General features: G+C 43.0%; 1 protein-coding gene across 3 annotated transcripts; it reads left to right on the top strand.

Annotated features, from left to right (window-relative positions):
• Window positions 1-1,345: 1,345 nt before the first annotated feature.
• On the top strand, window positions 1,346-24,855 carry LOC134612367 (uncharacterized). 3 transcript variants are annotated; one of them, XM_063456705.1, is made up of 5 exons: window positions 1,346-1,499; window positions 4,992-5,107; window positions 10,301-10,469; window positions 13,038-13,173; window positions 24,399-24,855. In XM_063456705.1, the coding sequence occupies exons 1-5, from the start codon at window positions 1,451-1,453 to the stop codon at window positions 24,652-24,654; spliced, it is 726 nt and encodes a 241-aa protein (XP_063312775.1). In that variant the 5' UTR covers window positions 1,346-1,450; the 3' UTR covers window positions 24,655-24,855. The 3 variants fall into 3 exon arrangements, with proteins under 3 accessions (XP_063312775.1, XP_063312774.1, XP_063312773.1); XM_063456704.1 differs by having other exon boundaries at window positions 4,953-5,107; XM_063456703.1 differs by having other exon boundaries at window positions 4,950-5,107.

Here is a 24,855-nt window from a genome sequence, read left to right as displayed (position 1 = left end):
TCTGTTTGCCTATTGTCATAATTTCAGTGAATGACTACTATAAAAGCTGCCTTCTTGCCATCTTAATTAGACATCCCCCTAGGCTCAGCTGCCTGTATCCTACACTAATCCTAATTTATTTTGTTTTTTGATAACGTGGCTCACGGGGTCAGATTAGGCTAGATTATTTACATGTTAAAATGTGTAAGGAGTCAATAGGCATAGATAGTAATTTTAGCTTTAGACCATTACCTGTGACATATTAACTCTATCATTGCAGACAAGGTGGGAAGCCTTCCTTGGGTATCAGAGCCCTGCTTCATATCATACTGAGCAGGGACGGTGTACGTTCAGAGCTTGCTTTATCACTCTGCGGTGGCATGGTTGTGTATGGTGCTCTCAGTGCCTACAGCCTTTATGCCAATGACAGAGGTAAACATTAAGGACATTGAAGTAGAGTAGCTTTTCAATAGTTGTGGTCAGAGGTACAAAGACCAGCATTGCTGCCACCTTCTCAATGTGGTCAAATTCTCAGAATAGTGCTGGATTAACCAATGTGACTGGTATACAAACAGTCTATAAAATTGACTTGACATTATGCACTTAATTACATTCATTAACCGGGTGAATTTAAGGTCAAAATAGCAGAACTAGGAAACTCTCTCAAAGCCAACCATGCTCTTACTTCAGATATTATGGCCTTGATTTTAAATTCTCAGTGCAGTAAACCCGGTCAGCGATCTTGCACTCTAACACTTATATATTTTTGCAGTCTACAGGAAAGTCTTGGATTTACTAATGTGTGAAGCAATTACCCAAACTGCAATCAGACGTTTAGCGATTTAACCTTAAATTTTATTTTACTAAAACCCAGACAAATTCAAAATTGGGGCCAAACTAGTGAATTCTCCCAGCTTGCTATTTTTGTCTTTGTTTGAAATTCGCACTGCGTTTCTGGCAATTCTCCCTTCAGTGAATAACCCTGTTTGTAAACACCAGGTACGAATCCTTGTCCATTCTAGTAGGAGAACAAAGGAAGTGCCTGGATAAGAATGCTAAGCAACTCCTACAGAGTTTGTTACAAGCATCGTAGCAACGCATTGATGCAGGAAATCACAGGGAACTGACTGCTGGCCCACTGAAACATTCTATCCAGACTAGAATCGCTGCTTTGGAAACCTTCTCCTGCAGCAATCATTGAGGGGGTCCTTCCCTGTGCGAGAGAGGGAATTCAGGACACTGCTTTATCCCTGTAACAGGGCGTCAGATACTGGATTTTATATATTTACAAACCATAAGTATTAACAGCAGAACCTTCCCTGGTCTGTGCTTGGACACTGCTCTGCACATGCTAAATAATGTACTTATTGGAAGCCAAGTGATGGACAACAACATGGCCTATTTACTATAACCATCCCAAATTGGTGTCTTATATTCTATACATGTAATCTATCACTACGTGACTTGCACTATGATCAAATCATTGAAGAAAGTCACATTCAGCCAGGAGCCGGTTTACTGTAAGTATATTTAAGATTTGCCTTTTTCTGCCAACTTGGGTTGAATGGGTCAGGGCCCTACAGTACTGTGTACATTATCTTAGAATGCATTGTGGGATGAGAACATATCGGTGTGGGTGCAACTTACTGGGCAAAATCTTCAAACTACCTACATTTGTCTGTTTATTGGTACAATGTATAGGGGAAGTTACTGCTCTGTGCAATGCAGGGCTTGGCTCAGAACTCTGGTTCTCGGGAACTTCAAGCTCTCCACCGCTGGTGGTGGGTTGTGGCACCTTACAAAGAAGCTGCAGTGGTTATGGTGCTTGGATTGTTCCTATAAAGGAAGCTTGCTGAAGTGCTTTGTTTCAGGAGACTGTCTTTATTTTTTTTATTTTTTTTTTAAGCAGCTTATAAAAGTGACAATTTCAGTAAAAATGGGTACTTTAGAAAAAAAGAAAAAAAAAATGGGCACAGAAACACCTCCCTGGCTGTCACTCAGAGGCATTTAGCTCTTCAGTGCAAACAAAAGTGGCATGCCTGCTGAGAGCGTCTGCCTTCTCCCCAGTGGCGTAATACATTGCACAGAGCGGTTATACTATGGGAATTATAACCTTAGTTGGGGTTAGTTACTGCTTTTTTTTTTTTTTTTTAAGCCCCATATTCTCATATTTATTTATTTTTTATTATCGTGTTTATATACCCCCAAAGGAGACATGCGGAACATGCCTTGTTGGCAAGCAGATCACCTCGCTGTTAGTGAATGATTTGGGTCTATTATGTATAAATGGCTTGAGGGCACCAGAGGGTAAGAGTGGTCATGTTAGAATTTAAGCTGCTAATTGTGTACAATAACCAGCACTGTAATTATACCTGAACTGCTTATGGTAACATGCAGCAAACATGTATGTACAGAAACTGTGACAGAAATAAAAGCATGGGCCCATCATTTTGTTTGATACCCACATTTGTTTTGGGGGAAGCAGTTAATTTGAAGTGAATGTAAAATGTCCAAAGTAGCCGACCTGTAAGCATAGCTGACGGAGAATGTTTCCAGTTTGGCTATCTTTGAAATTTTACTTTAACCCCTTAATGACACAACTTCTGGAATAAAAGGGAATCATGACGGAATATATCCGTCGTCTGTCCTTAAGGGGTTAAATTCCTGACAATTTTGCCTACAGTAAATAATGCTGTTCATTTACTTAATAAACCCCTCAATCTTCCGAGTATAAGGTTAAAGTGAAATGTCATCATTTGGGGTTTGAAGCTAATGTCAGCCCTTTGCCAAGTTTTGTCAATTTTACCATTATATAGAAGGGAAATTAGTCCTTAGATATAACTTAAACACTAAAAAAATGGAAAGACAAAAAAAAATAGGGTGATGGTTTAAAGGGGGGATATAGAGGCAAGTGAAAAAGAGAGAGCTGTTTCAGATCTACAACTTCCTTGGGATGCATTGACAACTTTAATAGAAAAAATGCATGCCATTTAGGGTTAAATCCCTTTGTTTGTTTGCCACACCTCCTCTAGCTGTCAATCACAAAGCATCCCCAAACACTTCCTATAAAGAAGCATTCAGTTTTAATAGCATATAGTACAGTTACTAACAGATTGTTTCAGGTACAGGGTTCAAGTGACACTCAGGTTGTGATTAGAGACAAAGGAACTGAAAACGTATTGATTTAAGTAATTTTAAGGGTCTAATGGTAGTCTCCTGTACCTATAAATGGCAAACTTGGGACAGTAAAGATCCGGTGGGAAAAAAATGCCAGGAAATTGTCTGCAAATTACACAATGCACAGGTAACAACGGCCAATATTGCTTGTTGACTCCATAATGGCAATTACATTTTTCCTTGGATCAACAACCTGTTCACACACATATTATTTTATCCTTAAATATTCTGTTTTTGCAACAAACAAAATAACTGACCAGGCCTTTTTTTGTTGTTTAATTACCTATAGAATCTGATAACACAACCTCTTTAGGCAGAGAATTCCATGTCTTTATTGTTCTTACTGTAAAGAATCATTTCCATTGCTGTAAGTGAAAACGCCTTTCTTCCAGTCTCAATGGATGACCTCTTGTCTGCTGTATATTCCTGCTAATGAACAGGTTAGCACATAGCGGTTTATACTGACCCTCTATATAGTTGTAATTCAGTTGCTCTAGCTTACGATTACTTTGTAGGACAGTAGTATTTTCTACATAGTTATATGTATTGTAGCCCATCTCTGAATTACAACAGTAAATGGAGGCTGGTCCATAAGGGCAGGTGGGCCCATAGGCACATGCACACGCATGCACAGGCACACACATACTCACACACAGTTTTTGGTGGGGGGGGAAGAGGGAGGGAACAAATGTTAGGACTAATGGTAAGTGTATATCTGAAAAAGCATGTACCATCTTTAAACTTCACCAACCGCCACAGGTAACAGCATGTCTTGTCTTTTACCTGTAGTGCAATGCATTATTAACTTTTTATAATTTGTACATAAATCTCTGGGTTTAACCCCTTTCTTGATGATAGAACCTATACTACATATGGATTACATAGTCGATCCTTTACATTATTATTAGAATCGTAGTTCAGCAGTTTGGGGGCACTACCATTTAACCACTCATTATTTTGCTGTTTGGTTGTCTTTGTCCCGAAACAATAGAAAAATATATTTGTGGGGGCAAATTCTAGGGCGGATGCAAGTTGTGCCTTAGCAGCTTTGAACTGGGTGTACTAACGCTGAGTTGATATGCTGTTAGTCTGAGCCAGCTTGTATAAGTGGCTCATGACCATGTGAGTTTTACCATCTGCAGATATAAAATTTATTGAGCTGCTACGTTATTACCCTATATACTTTTTATTCTTGTTTTTAGGTCTACAAGAGTGATTTTTTTCATGTGCAATAAGGGTAAAGTTTTATAGAGTGCTCTCACCACCCACATTTTTTGTAATACTGTATTATTTTATGTGAATATGTGACCCACATTGGTGATTGGAGCACCTTAGTTTTAAACCTTTTAACCTTAATTATTTTTATATTCAGCTTTGAACTTGCTGAGCTCAGAGATAAATATAGCAGGTCCTTCATCTCCTCTCATTCCTGTATTTGAAACGGGTTTTACTACAGTCACTTGTAATATTAGTTATCCACTGTACAGCACTCTGATATATGTTAGTGCTTAATAATATAACAATAACAATCCATAGGATATCAGTTCAATATTAGAAGTGCTTTGATAAATTTAACATCATAGGTGCACCTATCATGGGTAGCCATGTTATCCTTGTTTGTGAACTATATTTCCCAATGTTTAGAAGGCCATTTACATCCATCTGGTCTTCCAAGGTGATACATGTTAAAGGGATAGCAGAATACTTGACCCTTATCATCCAGGCAATGGTCTAACTTTATATCCTTTTGACCCTCGCCACTCATTCCTTTATCTTGTGATGTATTTTCCCAGTAGGTTCCACTTCCAGATCAGTTAATAATAACATCCATTCAGGCATATTACAGTACTATCACCCCGTGATGGTTAAACATCTTCCTCTGACGTCTGCGCTATACAGAAAGCTGAAGGAGAACGGAATCTTAACGAATGAGCAGATTGGATTGTTGGAGGTAAGATACTTTCAGTGTTACTGTAATAAAGAGACAATGACATTAACTTGGCTTTGTGCTACATTTTACCGTAGACATATTATGTATGACAGAATAAAAAGCTGATATGTAAAGGGTCACTCCAACCACTAGACATGTGCAATGCGTTTCGTTCTGAAACGCTTCGGATGCTTTTGAATGTCTAAATTGCCGAATTTCCGAAGTGCCGAACCGAACCAAATTGCTGAATTTCAGAAGTGCCAAAGTGCTTTAGATTTCTGAAAAGTGGCAAAACAGAAGTCCCGAATTTCTGAAGTGCCGCACCAAACCAAAGTGCTGAAATGCCGAAATCCGAACCAAATGTTTTGCCCATGCACATCCCTACCAACCACCATGACCACTTCTGTTTTTTGTAGTAGTCATGGTGATAGGAGTCTGGATGTGCAGTGTTTCAGCTTGAGTCACTGTACATCCAGATTTATAGGCACCCCAACCACATGTCACTTAGGCAACCCAGAACTCTGTTCCGGGCTGCCTATTATCAAGTCTGTGCGTATTTTACGTAATCTGCTTCCTTCTGCCAGGAGCTTCACCTGGAGATGGATTACAGTAAGTAAAACCTTCTTTTAAAACGCTTTTTGAGTGTTTCTTTTGGAGGGGAGGAGGAAGGGGTGATAAAGAATAATGCCAAGAGGGTATTATTTTAATAAAACCACTTATGGCCAATGAATGGCTTTAGAATATGGGTTATATCATATAGCTATAGCTAAAATACTTAGAGTACAGTCTGTGAATCATTTTTTTCTTTTTATTTGGATTTATCAAATGGAAATATCGTCTGGCACAGGCTGGCATTCAATGCAAATCACAAATGCAGTATCCCATGATTCCCTGTGAATGTGTGCTATTGTTGCTTATAAGCAAGCATTTCTGTACAGTGACATGCATCAACAATCTCTTTTCTTAAGGAGGCAGTCTAAGCACCACAACCACTGGCTGCTAGAAGGTTGCAAGCCACTTCTACCAGGTTCTGTGTCAAACTATGTTCAAGCAGTAAGTAGCATGTAAAAATGAGGGCTGCCAGGCAACAGAGGATGAGACTCTCATTGCTTCTTTTCCACATTAACAATGTTAATGTTTACCAAATGTGTACATCATTGATCAGCTGATTGTGTCATCAGGACATATTTAATATAAGCAGTTTGATACAAACCCAGGCCTCCTGGGTATCCACGACCTGGCCGCTACACTTCCACATTAGTAATGTCCATTTCATCCAATTGTGGGCAGCATTAATTGGCTGAGAGCATCAGCAAATGTTTATGTGGCAAAACCGAACTCGCCACTGGGAGGCTGATTGCCAGCCTCCTGCCATGTAACTATGGCCCCTGGGATGTATTACCCTTTAACCCCTTAGGGACACATGTGTGACATGTCATGATTCCCTTTTATTCCAGAAGTTTGGTCCTTAAGGGGTAAAAAGACATGATTTGTGTTGTGCTGCTGCTGGCCCTTTAACTCCCAGAGAAAGGATTTGTACTTTTAAACTGGCACTTCGGATGCAGTCGAAGTGCCGAAGTAGTCGAAGTGGCCGCCATTCAAAACCCGAACACGTGGTGGCGACCATTTTAATTTAGTCGAACACGGTCAGCGGTGCGTGCCACTGAATCTATGGAACTAAAATCGGCTACACATTTGCACGAACACCGCTGACCCTTACCTTCTCATGAACTTCGACACTTCGGCTGGAATCGAAGTGCGTTCGACAATTCAAACGCACTGGTAGACGGGGCTATTTACACGAACGGCCCCGTTCGTGCATTCGATGAGACTTAGCCCTTTTTTTTCTGTGTGAAATTGACCGACCGCACAGCCCAACTCTATGGAACTCTTTTGGGCATGAAAATGTGCTTGCGGCCGGTCAAAAGTGACTTATATCTATCTCCCGAACGGCTGAACGGATTCGAATGTTTTTTGGGTATGTTTGTATTTGAAATGTGCTGATTAATAATATGTTATTGATATTGGATGTATAGTTTTAGAGTTATGAAAGTTGGGTAAAAAGTATGTTTTAAACTGTACGGCTAATTGTGTTACCTCTCAGGCTAAGGGGATGAGATGTGTGGGATGTAACCAGTGTGTGATTGGGTAATTCATAATTGTCTGTGGGCGTCTCCCTTGCATGGGAGAATTGCATAAAAGCAGAGTGTGTGTCATTAAACCAGAGTTCTACTTCACCCTCAATTTGGAGTGCTGTCTCTTATTGGGGGAATCTGCTACAAGGGATTGCTATGCTCTGCATACTCTCTTGCTATAATCACTACTAAGCTCTTGTAAGAGCTTGTTCCTGTTCTGCTACCTGAAGGAGTCTATGGTGGTTATGGTGTCTGCTGGAGTGCTTGGAGTCCTCAGGAAGCGCTAGGAGCATCCTTCAACGGAGGTACCCAGTCAGGGTGCCAGGTGATCCATTACAGTTTAATTTTCACCCAATCAATCACGAGCGATCAGGCCACAGGCTTGTGTCAAAGTGCTTAAATGGAGTCACCTCTGTTCTGCTTAAAGGAACACTATAGGGTCAGGAACACAAACCTTCCTAAATTTAGCAAAATCTTACTTGCATTCACGTCTGTAGCTGCTGGCTCTGCCTGCATGGCTGTCATAATCAGAAGTGATTCTCTGAGCCAATCACAATGCTTTCCCATAGGAATCAGATCAGGGACAGAGCCAGCATGATTCAAACACAGCCCTGGCCAATCAGCATTTCCTCATAGAGATACGTTGAATCAATGCATCTTTATGAGGAAAGTTCAGTGTATCCATGCAGAGGATGGAGACACTGAATGGCAGTGTGACAAACACTCTTCCCCTTGGACATTTGCCACAAACTCCTGGAGGAGTGTGGAAGCTGACCTCCTGCCCACCGACTAAGGTCCAGGCGCTGCCCAGCTGCCATATGTAGCTTGCCCTGGGTGCCCCTGGTTCGGAACTTTCACTTATTTCAAATGAAACCGAATGCTGGCTCCCTGGTGGCCGTTCAAATGAACCAAACCCACGAATAGTCCCAGCAGTACTTAGCCATGACCGCTATGGAATTAATTTGTCAGGAAGACAGCCACTAGAGGCTGGATGAACCCTGCAATATAAACATAACAGTTTCTCTGAAACTGCTATTTTTACATTTGAAGGGTTAAAACCTGGGGGACCAGGCACCCAGAACACTTCATTGAGCTGAAGTGGTCTGGCTGACTATAGTGTCCCATTAACACGGTGGCGTTTCCCCTACACTGCATGGATCTGAGTGCTATTTGGGGAGATTTGGGGATGTATAATATGTGGGGTTATTGTATATTAGTTATGATGTTTTGGGGTATTTTTATGTTTTATATTTTTGTGTTTGCCTCTCTGTTCCTGGGAGATAATTAGCTTACCGGTCTTTAATGCAATTATCTCCCAGGCACAGAGATCTTTTGTTTTGAATATGTTTATTGGTGTCACATAAAGGCATCGCAAACCTGCGCTTAAGCGTGCTGTTGCCTGCGCAGAGGCTCTTTATAAGATTAATTGCAGTGTTGCCTGCGCAGAGGCTCATTGTGCTGAAAAATAATCACTTAATAAGCTGGTGCCTACGCAGATGTCCAGTATGATTTTACAGGTTGTCAATCATCGGTACTACCTAAGCATTTAAGTTCAGTGCTGCGTTCATGCGCTGCTGGTCACTTTGCAAGCTGATTTTTAGCCACATGTAATCAATTTTTCTTGTGAATTGAACGGAAACCTTAAATAACATTCATTAAGATCAAATAATATAAACTTCTCTTTCCGTAGCCTTGCCCGTTCAGGAGGACGGTTTGGGCCCCTTGCGGTAACTTCCGCCCTTAGGAGTGCCGTCTCCATGAGGCCGGGATTACCCCCCCGGCCAGGGGGGGAGCGGAGCCAGGCCGCCATCCACCACGTTGTGGTCTTCCGTGTAGGTATTATAGCCAGTTTACAGTTGTCTCTGGGTTGGTGGTCTATTATCCGTGCATCAGCTGGGCTCTCCCCATCCAGGCTTATGGCAGTGAGTAGGCCCGTGACAGGATTCTCAAAGTTCCCGGCCCGCGACCAGCCTCAATTTGGTATCACCGTAAAGCTCGGGTGCTTCTCATTAATTATATGTCGATTATCCCTGCTTTTGGATGGTCCGTGTGTGGATTTGTAGCTGTTTTCCTGGGCTCAGGCCTGGAGGCATGGTGCCCTGCTGCCTTCCTGCTCGGCGGCCCGGCGCCGCCCCCCCACAGAGATCTTTTGGAGGGGCTTGTATTGTATTGTGTGGAGACCCCCTGCTGGGGACTCTGTATATAAGCCCGCAACTTAATAATAAAGCAATTCCTTTTCACCCTTCACTCAGTCTGGGCTAGTGTTTGGGTGGATCAGCTATAATCTCTGCAGGAGAGTGTAATCGGAAAGGACTCTGTTCCAGGGCGGGAAGCGATGAAGAGACCCCAGCCAAGCTGCGGCAGCTAGGGGCTGTAGCACTCCTGTGTCCCAAAGGAGAGCTAGGAAGCGAGCTTGATGGAGGTACCCAGTCGGGGTGCCAGGTGGTTCGTCATAGGCAGTAATGCTCACTGTGCAGCACTGCCATAAGAATGCACCTCTAGCAGCCATCTGGGGAGTGGCCAGTGGAGGTATCCCTATGCTGTAATGTAATCCCTGCATTTTCTCTGAAAAGACAGTGTTTACAGCAAAAAGCCTGAAGGGAACGATTCTACTCACCAGAACAAATTCAATAAGCTGTACTTGTTCTGGTGACTATAGTGTCCCTTTAAAAATGTCCTCAAAGAGAATCCGGAGACAGTGCTCAAATCTTCCAAGTATCATAGCTAATAAAACAAACTATAATGGTGTTTAAAATGTCAATTTGTTTAGTTATACTATTGACATGCTGACTATAACTCCACATGTTACCAACAAAAACTAATTTGGCTGCAGCATTTCAAATACAAACAATGACAAGTGGAGTTCAAATGTTTGCTTAACATTGATGCTGTTAATCCATTATTACTAGTTGTGCCATTAACTCTTTGCTTTTATAAAAAAAAGAATATCTATTCTTTGGTTTAGAACTTGCGAATTCCTTTTAAGTTGCTTACAAATCTTCTATTCAGTGTATATTCCCCTGGGAGAGGCCCATACATACAAACAATGACCGTCCCTCTCTTTTGTATTGTCTTTTAGTTAGAAGAGAGTCAGCATGGGAAGGTGTTCAAGCTTATCCAAGTCTTGAGGAAAGCAGATCATCATGTTTTTACAACATTCTGTGCGGTTCTTCATGAGACCGGTCACCATCAACTTGCGCAGATTTTACAGGAGGCTACAAGACACAACAGACAGCAGTTACCGCTGGGTACGTTTATCTTACTGATTTTAAGGTATTACAGAAGAACGTTTCTTGGGTCTCAGTATATTTATATCGGCAGACATTTTGTGTTAAGACAGACATTAAAAGTGTATACTGCCAGTCACCCTCAGAACAGAGGTGACTCCATTTTGTATTACAAGGCTAAGACAGACACAAGATTTCTCTCTCTATCACTCTATTCATTCAAGTCTGAGCTAAGTAATGGGACTTACGTAAACAAGACAAGAAAACCAGACAGAACCAAATAACAGATAACACTAAGTAATTAATTTTACTTTAAAAAAATAAATAAATAATAAACGGAACATTACTAGTTCCATTGTAAGAAAATGGTGAAATTAAGGTTACAAGGTGTCATATCTAATTTTACGACCGTTTCTGCAGACACCCAGACTGGGTAAGAACCAAAGTCTTTGAAATTGACAGGTTCTGTGATTGATAGTAGCCATAAGAGATAACAAAAATGACGTAAAACGCATCACAAATTCAGTTAACCCATTATACAAAAAGGTAAATGGACCCCCTAACAAAAATTTTCTGTGATGTAATTGTGCCATCTACTGTCCAAAATCTAGACGATAGTCTGTAGGGAAGACACTCCCACAGTTCCCTATTGGTCCTATCAACTAGTGACGTGCAGAGAGTTTTCCCCTTTAAAAGTAAAGACAAAGGGAAGAGAGGACATTGGGACCATTGGACACACTCTCAAACTCTCGGGGACTTACATATTCTGACTCTTGGACTGGACTCAAGGCTCCCACTTCCAGACTCTCAAACACTCTCTTGGACACACCTAATTCTTTATCTTTTCCAACTAACACAACTTCAGAACTCTTCAAAACTTTTTTATTTTCCACAATTCTCATCACACTTGCACTCGAAATTCTTGGGACATATCTACACATCTGATAGAAAATCTACAACCTAACTGGTAATTATGCTGGTTTTATTTAATTAAATTATGGTAAATTAATTATTTTTTTTACCAATAGTCAGATTTCAATTATTAGAAATCATAATTAGCTAAGGAATATATGGTTATAAAAATCCCACTTCCTGCAGGTGGAATAAAGATAACGATATATTAATGATAAATTGTCAGATGTTAGCATGCCACATTTATCCAGATGTATTGACTTGTTCTGATATAAGATAGTGAATCTTCTTTAGGAAAGTTAAAATTCTGCAAACGTAAAATCTGGTAGAATTATTCTTATTGGATGGACAAAGAAATGGTGAATGATCTGGTATGAACATTACTTTAGTTATAAAATTGCAATATAATAGGATATCTTGCCTATGAGGATTGTAGCCAGTAGTGGAAGAGTTAATTCAGTGTGATCTGACTGTCAGACAAAATTTGTATTGCTTTATGCTGCGCTGCTTTATGTTCTGTGAAGTTCTATCTTCTCTATGAAGTTATTTCTAAGTGAAGTAGTGTCCTGCCGTAAATCTTGTTAAATTGCATACAACTGTCGCTATTTAGCTGTCTATATTGTGTTGAAACCATTGCCATATTGTATACTTATGTTATACCTAAATATTCACTGATTATTGTTGCGAATGTTACATATATTATTTTTATTATTATTGTCACAATCAATTATATTTCTATAAATCTAATAGAATTAAAATAGTGAGAAATCCTCAGCTTTATATAATCGGGGAACAGTGCCAAGATATACATTTTTGATATAATAAAAATTATTAAATTATTTTTTGGTAATTTTTATGAAAATATTATTTTTATATTTATTACCCCATAAATATCCTCACAGGGGTCTCAGGCTGATTTTTAATGTATTACAGAAGAACGGCTCTGGGGTCTCAGGCTGATTTTTAAGGTATTACAGAAGAATGGCTCTGGGATCTCAGGCTAATCCTGCTAATCGTTCCATAAGGCATAAAAAACTACCACTTTATTCAGCCAACCAAAGTTGGCCTACTCAGGACTGTACAAATAAAACTAGCTAACTAAAAACTTGGGGAAATACAGACAAAGAATTAACTTGCACAGATGTTTTTAATCGTGATGATGTGAGGTAGGAAGGATGTCCTGAAATATTGTTGGATATCCTGGATTAAAATGAATCCTCAGAGGAACCTGGCTCTACACCTTCTCTCTCAGGTGTATACATTATTTGGCATTGCACAATAATATGAAACAGGACAAAAAGCGACCACTTAACTTCTTTAGTTCTTCAATGTAACCGTTTCTAATTCTCTTCCTCATATCGTTGAATAAAATTCAAAATAAAGATTGTCAAAAGAAAAGACTTCTTAGTTCTCTACCAGGGCTCTCAGCCTCCCTATCCTCACATAACATAACCGTTATAGTAGCCAGGGGTAGGGGATGTGAAGGCACAGTGCATGGTAAGTACACTACAGAGATTCTTTGCAAGTTGCAATATCAGCTTGCAGTCCAAAAACGCAGATTTAATTGTAAGAATCTTTTTGGTGTAAAAATGTAAGTACGGTAGCTCCTATTCAGACACTCTTGTTGTTCCTGATGAGGAATTCTTACTATCTCTCTCCTTCTCTTTTTTTCTAAAGTGCCATCAATTTCACAACCAAAACAAACCTTACATGAGATAATTGCACCACATCATGAATCTAACCAGACAGTAAAGGGAGAAAATATACAACTGAGGAGACACTATCAAAGCTTGAGAAAAGCATACACCAAAAAGTAAGTAATGTTATACTGATCATCTTCTGCGTCTTCTTCTAATATTAGCCCTTAGTGTGCTCTGCACTCATAAAATACAAGGAAAGTGATCTAATGTGTGGAATTGCATAAATGGAGTTAGTTCCTACGTTCCCCATTGCATTGCCAGCCCGCCACGATTCATTCACATTGACGTATACAAATCATGAACAAAACAGCACTCTAAGTATTTAGCTGCCATAGGTATTTTTGAATTGCTCCAATGCATCTTTAATTATCCTGCAAATATATGCTATAACATAAAATAAAATACTAACTAATAAATAAATACAGTCTGAAATTTACTTTTTAGTTTGATGGGGGAAAGTTCTGTATGTCACGGCAGGGCTACTAGGAATCTCTGAGATATGCTCAATATATTTATTGTTAGGACCTCTATAGAAAGTGTTGCCTCCCTACCCCCTCTGTTCAAAGAGACGTAGCACCTGTGTCTAGTTTGTTGCTTAACCGCATCGCCCAGGGCACCCAGTCCTTATCCTGCTATATAAGATAAAAAAAAGTCACAGCGCCACATAATCTGCCTGTCTTCAATTTTGTGACTAATTTTATTTTATATTTTTTAGAATAAATAAATTATAGGAAGTCTTTGGTTGCATGATGTGATGTTATCCTTCTATGCATCATGGAGAAAGATGCATGTGTGCTGGATCAATTAGGATGATGGGAAGCAAAACATGGGCAGCAAAAAAAAAAAAAAATGGCATTTGTTATTTGTAAAAAGATGCACATGATTGCAAATATAATATGAATGAGTGCATGCCTCCCAACCATCCCAATTATGGTGGGAAAGTCCTTATTTTCCTGACATATGGGGGCAGTACACTAGGGATGTACTTTTCCCATGGGACAAGCCTTTGCAATAAAAGTTCCTCCCCCAACAGTTATAAGACACCGACCTGCCATGGACTCTCAGTTCTCTTTCTTGCTCCATCAGGAACGGACGGCATCTGAATTCTTGCGGTGAGGCACATGGGTTGCTGCCAAGGGGATTCGGCCAGATAGCCTCCCGGGTGGAGAGCTAAGTGGCCTGTGTTCATCCTGCAAAGTTACGGAGCAGGTATGTGTAGCTTGCTTTATGCCGAGTGTGGTCACCGGCAAAGCAAGTAGGAGGTCGTCCAATGAATACCTGCTAGATGTTATCACAGAAGTGATCAAACTTTCTGTTCTAGTAATGGGCTTGACATCGGTGGCCCGGAGGGCACTATGGCTCAAGGCCTGGATGGCTGACACAGCCTCAAAGTCTGCACTTTGTGAGCTTCCTTTGGAGAGGAAAAAATTATTTGGTTCTCCGTTAGAAGAATTAATCTAACAAATGTCGGAAACCAAAAAAGCTCTTCCTCAAGACAGGAAGTATTCCTGGAAGCCCAGATACAAGAACTTCCAGTGCAAGAACCGCTGGGGTTATCAAGAAAAACAGTTTTTTTCGTCAACAAAGGAAAGATCCAAAGTTTGACACAAAGACATCAAAACTGAGATTCTGAGGCCATACAAGTGGACAGAAGGATACAACAATTTGCTCACAGATTGAGAGAGACCACTGCAAATCCATGGATTTTGAATCTGGTTGCAAGAGGATACAAAATAAAGTTCTTAGATGTACCAAGACCAAGTTTCCTTGTCTCCTCCTACCGTTCAAAGCTAAAAAAACAAGCGATTTTCTCCGCTACGGTTACCCTTTTGTAGAAAGGTGTTGTAGAAAGATTTCCAAGAGCTCAGGTATATCAGGGTGTCTACTCTCGATTGTTCCTGGTTCCAAAACCAGATATGTCTTTTTTGACCCATTTTGGACCTGAAAGAGTTAAACAACAATATTCCATACCAGCATTTCAGAATGGAAACCATTGCTTCAGTCACTCATATCCTGAGAAAGTACCTGAGATTTGCCATGAGAAAGGGTTGAAAGGTTCATCACTTTTAATTCAAAGCCCTTCCATTCGGTCTTGCATCAGCTCCCAGGACTTTTAGAAAGGTTCTAACATCTATCACAGAGTTTCTAAGAGAACAAGGAAACACAGTTATTCCATACTTGGACAACTAGTTCATAAAGGCAAGTTCAAGAGACACTCTAGAGACGGATCTGGCTTACACCCTCAAAATCCTAGAAGAACATGTTTGTGTGACATACCTAGAAAAGTCTCACCTGCATCCTACAAAGTCAATTCAGTTTCTGGATTTCTTAATCAAGTCAGACTCTCGTGCTATCTACCTGACTGCAGAAAAAAGAAAAGATAAAGAAGCTGATAAAAGAACTTTAGAGAGAACTAAAATGCTCTGTGAGAAAAACTATGCAGGTCATCTCTGTAACGGATCACCTGGCACCCCGACTTGGTACCTCCGTTAATGGATGCTCCTAGCGCTTCCTGAGGACTCCAAGCACTCTGGCAGACACCACAATCACCGAATCCGAGAAACCTTTTAAATTCTCCCAAGCATATGAATGCTGTAGACCATTGAATAGGAACCATACGAATAGGCTTGTACTCCTAGCAGTCAACTGGAACAGCATGCAATAAATCCTTCCCCCCAATAATGAGACGACACATCACTTTGAGGGTAAAACAGGAACTCTGGACTGGCTCATCCAGCCTGGCTTTTATTACAATAATACACATACAGGCCACACCCAGGGGGAGGCATAAAATAACCAATCACATACATGGTTCAGCCCACACATCCCCTCCCCTCAGATAACATTAAACCCAATTATCCGGTACACTTTTCCAGCCAAGTTCTGGATGTACCCCAAAAACCGGGGGTACACCTTTAAATCCAGCATCGCTGGATAGCCCTTATTCAGGGGGACAACATATTCAAAATTCAAGTCATTCGGATGAACGGTTCGGGAGATATGGGGTTCCAAAGATTTGACCGACCGCATGGGTAAAGTATCCGAAAACAGTTCCATGCATTTTGGCCCTGCGGTCGGTCACAAACAAGGGAATGAAAACAGACGAATTGCCTGTGTTATAGAGCCTAGAGAGGGTTTGAATGAATTCCCTTGTTTGTGGGGTTCTTTCTACCGAACGGCGGGTCATTCGGTAGTTTCTATACGAATTCCTGGAAGTATGGAGGTCTCAGCGGTGTTTGCCTAGTCAAGTGTCCGATTTTAGTTCCAGACACTCGACGGCAAAACACCGCTGTTCGGTAGTTTAAGATGGCCGCCGCCACGTGTTTGTTTCCCGAATGGCGGCCACCCAGAGGACACAGAATACATTACACTGATTGCCAATTACCCGTTTGCAACATTGTTGCAAACTGTAATTGGAGGCACACTTATTCCTGGGTGGTCTGGTTGTTCGGTAGTTTCACTCAATATAATGAATGGAGTGATTCTACCGAACAATCAGTTGAATGCTGCATACATATCCCAGGTTAAACTCAACACATAAATACATATGTAATATTAAAGGCAGTATACTGGAATATGCTCCACAGTCTTAAAGGGACAGTAGTCCCAAAAGTCCCAATATGTCCATCACTGATTTTAAAGGGCCAGTAGCAGCAATATAAAGTACAATATGCCCCAAATAACCCAGGGGCCATAGTCAGCAGGTAGGAGGCTAGCAAACAGGCTTCTCCAGGGCCCAGTGGCGAGGTTGGTTTCGCCACATTTCTCCCCTTTTCCAAACAGACTAACAGGGTACCTGACCTCTTGCCGGTCAGTGCCCTTGTTAGTCCAGCAGCCCACCCACAAAACAGAAACAGCAGTACAGCCCACCCACAATAAATGGTTACTACACCTGAGTAAGGGAAAAACTTGTCCAGGTCCAGGTGCCTCACCACGGCTGTGTGGGGGACTGGTAGGCTGTTTTGGTGGGTTGCTGAGTGGGCAGAGACCAGCGGTACTCTGCCCTGGTGCCAGCACTACCACGGGAGTAGTCTGGTTGGAGCCTGGTTGCTGGAGACCGACTGTCTCCCCTTTAGCTGCGCAGCTCTGCTGCTGGAGACCGATTGTCTCCCCTTTGGCTAAGCAGCCTTGTTGCTGGGGGACAGGACTGACTGTCCTTACACCCTGTGCTGTAGGTGCAGAGACCACAGTCCCATCTGCACAGTTGTGGGGCTTACAGTCTCCCCCTGGTACATTAAGCTGCCGCTGGGGAGAGGTGGTAACCAGCTCCTCTCCCATTAGAACACTCTGCCGCTGGGGAGAGGAGGTAACAATCTCCTCTCCCATGTATACTTTCAGTCTTTGTGGAGGGAGACCGACTGTCTCTCCTCCCAATGCAGTGTCCTGCTGCTGGGGAACGGAGACTGGGCTCTCTATTCCCAAAAAATCACGCTGCTGCTGGGGGGTAGGACCAACTACCTCTGCCCCCTGTAACTCAGCCTGCCGCTGGGGAGGGGTGGTAACCAGCTCCTCTCCCATTAGAACACTCTGCCGCTGGGGAATGGAGACTGGGCTCTCTATTCCCTGTACATTAATGATCCGCCGCTGGGGAGAGGTGGTAACAATCTCCTCTCCCATACATACTTCCAGTCTCTGCGGAGGGAGACCGACTGTCTCTCCTCCCAACACAGAGTCCTGCTGTTGGGGAAAGGAAGCTGGGCTCTCTATTCCCTGCTGGATACTCTGCCGCTGGGGAATGGAGACTGGGCTCCCAATTCCCAACAAATCACACTGCCGCTGGGAAGGGAGGACGGCCCCTTCAGTTCCCTGTAACTTGGGCGCAGAGACCACGGTCCCATCTGTGCTGGTGTGGGGCTTACTGTCTCCCCTTGGTGTGCTAAGCTGCCGCTGGGGAGAGGGGGTAACCAACTCCTCTCCCTTACACACTTTCAGCCGCTGGGGAGCAGGGCTGACCCTATGTACTCCCTGTAGGCAGGGCGCAGAGACCACGGTCCCATCTGCGCTGGTGAGGGGCTTACTGTCTCCCCTTGGTGAGCTGCGCTGCCGCTGGGGAGAGGGAATAACAAACTCCTCTCCCTTACACACCTTCAGCCGCTGGGGAGAGGAGATAACAGGCTCCTCTCCCTGAACCGTAGACTGCCGCTGGGGAGCAAGAACGGCACCTTCAGCTCCCTGTAACGCACACTGCCGCTGGGGATCTGGGCCGACTGCCCAGCATCCCTGTAGGGCCGGTAGAGAGACCGCAGTCCCATCTCCACCTGCCATCTGTGGGTCTTCCCAGGACCAATCCGTGAGGCCCCTCAAAATTTGTGAGTAAGGGCCACCTGCTTCCCCACCTGACAACTCTGGCTGCTGCTGGGGATCTGGGCCGGCTTCCCAGCATCCCGGTGGGCCCGGTGGAGAGACCTTGGTCCCATCTCTACCTGCCTGTTGTGGTTCCTCACAGGACCAGTCTATGAGGACCCCCACTTCGGGTTCCTCCCGCCGCCTCAGGGAAAGACGGCTAACCTCCTTGGATGCAGCCTCTACTCGGCTGCTGTAACGCTCCTGCTGCTGAGCATACTTCCTCTCTTTCGCCAGCCGGAATTCTCGGTCCAGCCTTGTGTTTCGCTCGGCCATGACCTGGTTCCAGATCACCCGGCGTGTCTCCATGGGTATATCATCCCCATACTCGGCCACTCGCTGCCTCACCTCGGCCAGCCAATCATCTCCAGAGCCAGAACCTTCCATACTTGTCTGCTCCCAGGGGCGCTGCACGACTGCTAGCGTTGCCCTCAATTTGTAATCCAAACGAACTGTGTCTCCGAGCTGCTTTACCTCGCACTAGGACGCCATCCCACCGCTGCCACCAATGTAACGGATCACCTGGCACCCCGACTTGGTACCTCCGTTAATGGATGCTCCTAGCGCTTCCTGAGGACTCCAAGCACTCTGGCAGACACCACAATCACCGAATCCGAGAAACCTTTTAAATTCTCCCAAGCATATGAATGCTGTAGACCATTGAATAGGAACCATACGAATAGGCTTGTACTCCTAGCAGTCAACTGGAACAGCATGCAATAAATCCTTCCCCCCAATAATGAGACGACACATCACTTTGAGGGTAAAACAGGAACTCTGGACTGGCTCATCCAGCCTGGCTTTTATTACAATAATACACATACAGGCCACACCCAGGGGGAGGCATAAAATAACCAATCACATACATGGTTCAGCCCACACATCCCCTCCCCTCAGATAACATTAAACCCAATTATCCGGTACACTTTTCCAGCCAAGTTCTGGATGTACCCCAAAAACCGGGGGTACACCTTTAAATCCAGCATCGCTGGATAGCCCTTATTCAGGGGGACAACATATTCAAAATTCAAGTCATTCGGATGAACGGTTCGGGAGATATGGGGTTCCAAAGATTTGACCGACCGCATGGGTAAAGTATCCGAAAACAGTTCCATGCATTTTGGCCCTGCGGTCGGTCACAAACAAGGGAATGAAAACAGACGAATTGCCTGTGTTATAGAGCCTAGAGAGGGTTTGAATGAATTCCCTTGTTTGTGGGGTTCTTTCTACCGAACGGCGGGTCATTCGGTAGTTTCTATACGAATTCCTGGAAGTATGGAGGTCTCAGCGGTGTTTGCCTAGTCAAGTGTCCGATTTTAGTTCCAGACACTCGACGGCAAAACACCGCTGTTCGGTAGTTTAAGATGGCCGCCGCCACGTGTTTGTTTCCCGAATGGCGGCCACCCAGAGGACACAGAATACATTACACTGATTGCCAATTACCCGTTTGCAACATTGTTGCAAACTGTAATTGGAGGCACACTTATTCCTGGGTGGTCTGGTTGTTCGGTAGTTTCACTCAATATAATGAATGGAGTGATTCTACCGAACAATCAGTTGAATGCTGCATACATATCCCAGGTTAAACTCAACACATAAATACATATGTAATATTAAAGGCAGTATACTGGAATATGCTCCACAGTCTTAAAGGGACAGTAGTCCCAAAAGTCCCAATATGTCCATCACTGATTTTAAAGGGCCAGTAGCAGCAATATAAAGTACAATATGCCCCAAATAACCCAGGGGCCATAGTCAGCAGGTAGGAGGCTAGCAAACAGGCTTCTCCAGGGCCCAGTGGCGAGGTTGGTTTCGCCACAATCTCACTTCCACTATCCCAGCAGTAATATGGGCCAGAGCAGAATCAATGCCTTTGCAGTGGGAAATTCTTACGAAGTAGTCAAAGAAAGAAAAAGACTTGGATACTTTGATAAATATTTCAGATCCTGTAAGAAGACAACTAAACTGGTGGCAAAAGACCAATTTCATGTCAAGTGGTCTATCATTTCGACCAAAGGAATGGGTCATAATCACCACAGACGCTTCAAATACAGTTTGGGGAGCACACCTGCAGTGTCACTTAATGCAAGGAACGTGGTCAGCATAAGAAAAAAAGGAAACCTCAAATTACAAGGAGTTCATAACCGTTTTGTATGCTCTTCATCAGTTCAGAGCCCTCATTGAGGGGAAAGCAGTGAAAATTCAGTCAGACAACCAGACTACGGTGACTTACCTGAACAAACAAGGGGGTACAAGGATAAAAAAAAGTTACACTCCCTCTGCACTCGAATTATGTCCTGGGCTCAAAGTCATCTAGAAGACCTATCCGCCACTCATATAAGAGGGATAGACAACATTTATTGCAGACGACTTAAGCAGGTCAAGATGGTCCCACGACGAGTGGTCTCTAAACCTGGTTGTAACGGATCGACGGGCACCCCAACTGGGTAACTCTGTTGAAGGATGCTCCTAGCGCTTCCTGAGGACTCCAAGCACTGCAGCAGACACCACAACCACCGAACCGGAGAAGCATACGAATCCTCTCAAGCATTTGAATGCTGTAAACAGCTGAACAGGAAAAGCATACAATCAGCTTACACTCCTGGCAATCAACATACAATCCAATTCCCCCAATAACGAGACGACACTTCGTTTTGAGGTCAAGCTGAACTGACTGTACTGGCACATACAGCCTCTTTTATTCACAATCTACACACATAGTACTGCCCACAGGGTTTTACAGAACAACCAATAACACACGTACATTACAGAAAACACTCCCAGCAATTCTAAACAAAATCCTCCCCTCTGCCTGTGATATAATTATGGTACACAATGGGTTAACATAATTATCACAAGCAGGAAAAAGTTTTTATACATGTACTATAACTTTAAAAATATACATCCAATCTTCCTAAAAATTATATATATATAATACATATTCAGAATCAGCACACTTTAAACATAAACACTCTAAAAAATCAGACAAATCCATCCAGTAGATCAAAGGTTAGCTGGGAGTCCTTTATGACCGACCGCAAGCACATTTTCCTGCCCAAAACAGTTCCATAGATTTGGGCTGTGCGGTCGGTCTATTTTACACAGGCCGTTCGTGCATTTAGCTTAGTATAGCAGAGTTCAAACTGCCGAACGGGACTTAGTCTCTGCAGCTGAAAACGGAGTGTAGGAGAAGGTAAGGGTCAGCTGTGTTCGTTGAAATGTGTAGCCGATTTCAGTTCCATGGATTTGGCTACACATTCGAATGAACAAAGATGGCCGCCGCCACGTGTTCATTTGTCGAATGGCGACCACTTCGACTATTTCGGCACTTCGGCTGCATCTGAAGTGCCAATTTAAAGCTGCAGAACTGCTCCAATACAATTTAAAGGGGCAGCAAGTCTTTTAAAAATCCAATCTGCTAAAATAGTCTTTAACAGGCAATATCTTCCAGGGGCCATAGTCTTAAAGGGGCATTGTTCCCAAAAGTCACAGTATGTCCCCAGATGGCACTTAAAGGGCCAGCAGCAGCATAATAAAATACAGTATTTGGGCATATTGTATTTAAAGGGCCAAATCTCCCAGGGGCCATAGTCAGCAGGCAGGAGGCGAGCAAACAGGCTTCTCCAATGCCCAGTGGCGAGGTTGGTTTCGCCACACTGGTCATTTTTTATCAGCTGGTAGAAATTTTTGGTCTGCCTGTCATAGATCTTATGGCGAGATGGTCGAATGCAAAGGTGCAAGCATTTGCCTCAAGGCAGATATGCCTCTGGTTCTGGATGGGCTGTCAATGAAGTGGGACTTCAGCCTGGCATACATTTTTCCCCCGGGGAGCCTAATTCCAAGAATTCTGCAAAAGGTGAAAACAGAACAGGCAATGGTGCTGGCCATAATCCCATACAAGAAAAAAGAGAGAAGGGCTGCGCCACATAAAATTGAACAGAAAGTCTTGTCCCAACAATGCAAGTTGTCACATATAAAGATGTCTCTTATCAAGAAGAAGATGCAGCTGAAGTTGCTAAGTTCTTTATGCTTGGAGGATGTGGTAGATCTGAGTGTCTTTAGTCTCCGTATGAAAAAGGATAGAGGCAAGCATTGTGTTGAAAGTAACCTCGCCACTCTTTCTTGGAGGGGCCTGTCTGCCAGTCTCCTGCCTAAGGACTATAGGCCATGAAAAAAGGCTCATAAAAGACCCGGTTCGTGCTTCTTTTGCTATTCTGTTCGGTAGTTTGCATTCCCCTCCTATTTTAACATTGACCCGTTCGACTACCGAACAACTGCACGATCCAGGGACACCTATTAACAACTTGGATCGTTTCTCACTGCAGTGTTCAAATTGTTCGTCTGGATGGCCGCAATTCCTATGGACAACCACAAGGTGGCGGCCATCGTGTTCGCATGAACGCAGGCAGCGGTGTTTGGGCATGAATCTCATGGAACTGAAATCGGACACAGAAACTCCCGAACACCGCTGGACTTCCATCATCATCATTGCCTACGTTCGGTTCTATACAAGTTAGAAGGGCACTGTCGGTGGGATCGTTTGTCTGGATGAGGGCAACAAGCTCCAGGGTAAGAACACTGACTAGTTCAGTAGTTTATTTGTTTTTAAACTACCAAACTAGACCGACCACAAGCCCTGATTCTTTGGAACTATTTTGGGCATGGGACCATGCGTGCGGTCGGTCAAATAAATTACTTCCAGGAAATTCCTGAACCCCTGAACTGATCTGGGTGATTTTTGGATATGTTAGTCACCCAGATAAGGGCTATCAGAGGATGTATGTAACTTTTGTGGGGTTTTATGTGTTTTTGGTCTTCGTTCAACACCTTCGTCAAACATTACAGATTAGACGTATTCTCTGCCTCTGACGCTGCTTCCGGGCATAAGGTGTTACAAGCGGTGGTTGCATGATTCCCGGGATCTCAATATATCCTTAGTGTACTGCCACCATATGTCAGGAAAAACTTCAATTTTACTCAGCGTAAATTCCTTTTTCCTTAATATGGTGGCAGTACATCACTCCCTCCCTTTATTAATAAATTTGACATTTTTGCAGTATTATTGATGTTTTATTGAGACGTACTGAGGGTCCATGGCAGGTCGGTGTCTTATACCTGTTGGGGGAGGAACTTTTATGTTAATTTTAATTTCAGATGCTTGTCCCATGGGAAGAGTACATCCCTATTGTACTGCCACCACATTAAGGAAAAATGAATTTACGGTGAGTAAAACTGAAGTTTTTCGGTTCCTGTCCCAGCGTCCTGACTTTGTTCCCTGGTGTCCCGCTTTCAGGGAAACCAAGAAATTGTCTCTAAAAAGTATAGCGTGGGCGTACCATTAGACATGATCGCGCTATAGGACTTTGCAGAGAGCACTGGCACAATGCTCCCTGTATGTCCGGCCTTCGGTGGGCTGGCCTGCATGACTGACCTGCCAGTAAATCCTACGGATCCTGCGGAGCGATCGTATCACTGGTCTGCCACCTTAACATACCCTCGGACCGGCACATGCGAGGGTTCAGTGTGTTGTGTCTGCATTTGTTTAGTCTGCAGGTAGATGTATATGGTGTGTGGATGAAGAATATTTGACTCTGTATGCTGTATGTTATCTTTAGGAAGGAATTTGTAACCCTTGTTAAAGTACAAGGGAATCAATGGCAGAAACTGACAGACCACATTGGCTAAATCTGATACATTTTGTTATATTTTCTAGCTATACATTTAATGTGCCAAAAATACAAAATATCTACTCCATGCAGTCTTATCCCCTCTATGCACCATAACAAATCAGTTACACAAACCGCTGTATAAAGAGAAGGACAATTATAATTGTATTAGTGAGAATATGGATTTCTGTACTCTCAGTATATAGAAGGGATGAGTTCTGGTATCTCTTTCACAGACCATTGTCATTTATGGTGACAGCTCTTTGTAAATAATAATTAGACTATATATTAGTGTGTCACTGCTATGTTTTCAATTTATTTTGTTGCAGGCTGGAAGACCTTGAAGAGCAGATATCACTGGCCAAATGGAAGCGAGAGCTCGTTATAAAGGAGAAAGACATAATCTGGAGTGAAAACGAAGCCCTTCAAAACCTGAATATTGAGCTTCAAGCCCTGATTGACAAACTGCAGGAGACCCGTCTCCAGCCCAAGCACAGGCATGATTTAGGATTAAGCAAGGATTTCACATACAAAAACTCAAGAGCATTTCACCCAGCCACCAAAGTAGGACATATTTATAGGTGATAAATGGGGGAATGATTCCCCGCGCACTCAGACCCGATATCTGGAGAGGCTAGGTTTCAGGAAGCATACAGTGCCTGCAGATGTTTGTGTAACCTAATGACTATGACTAAAGTGTATATATTCTCCAATCCATTGTGTTACAATAAAATCAAGCTTTTTTAATAGGAACTGGCTCCATTAAGGCTCATGTTAAAGGCCATG

This window comes from Pelobates fuscus, chromosome 5 (genome assembly GCF_036172605.1).
Source record: "Pelobates fuscus isolate aPelFus1 chromosome 5, aPelFus1.pri, whole genome shotgun sequence".
Taxonomy (NCBI): Eukaryota; Metazoa; Chordata; class Amphibia; order Anura; family Pelobatidae; genus Pelobates; species Pelobates fuscus.
The sequence above is the reverse complement of the archived record's forward strand: the minus strand, read 5'-3'. Positions and strand labels throughout refer to the sequence as shown.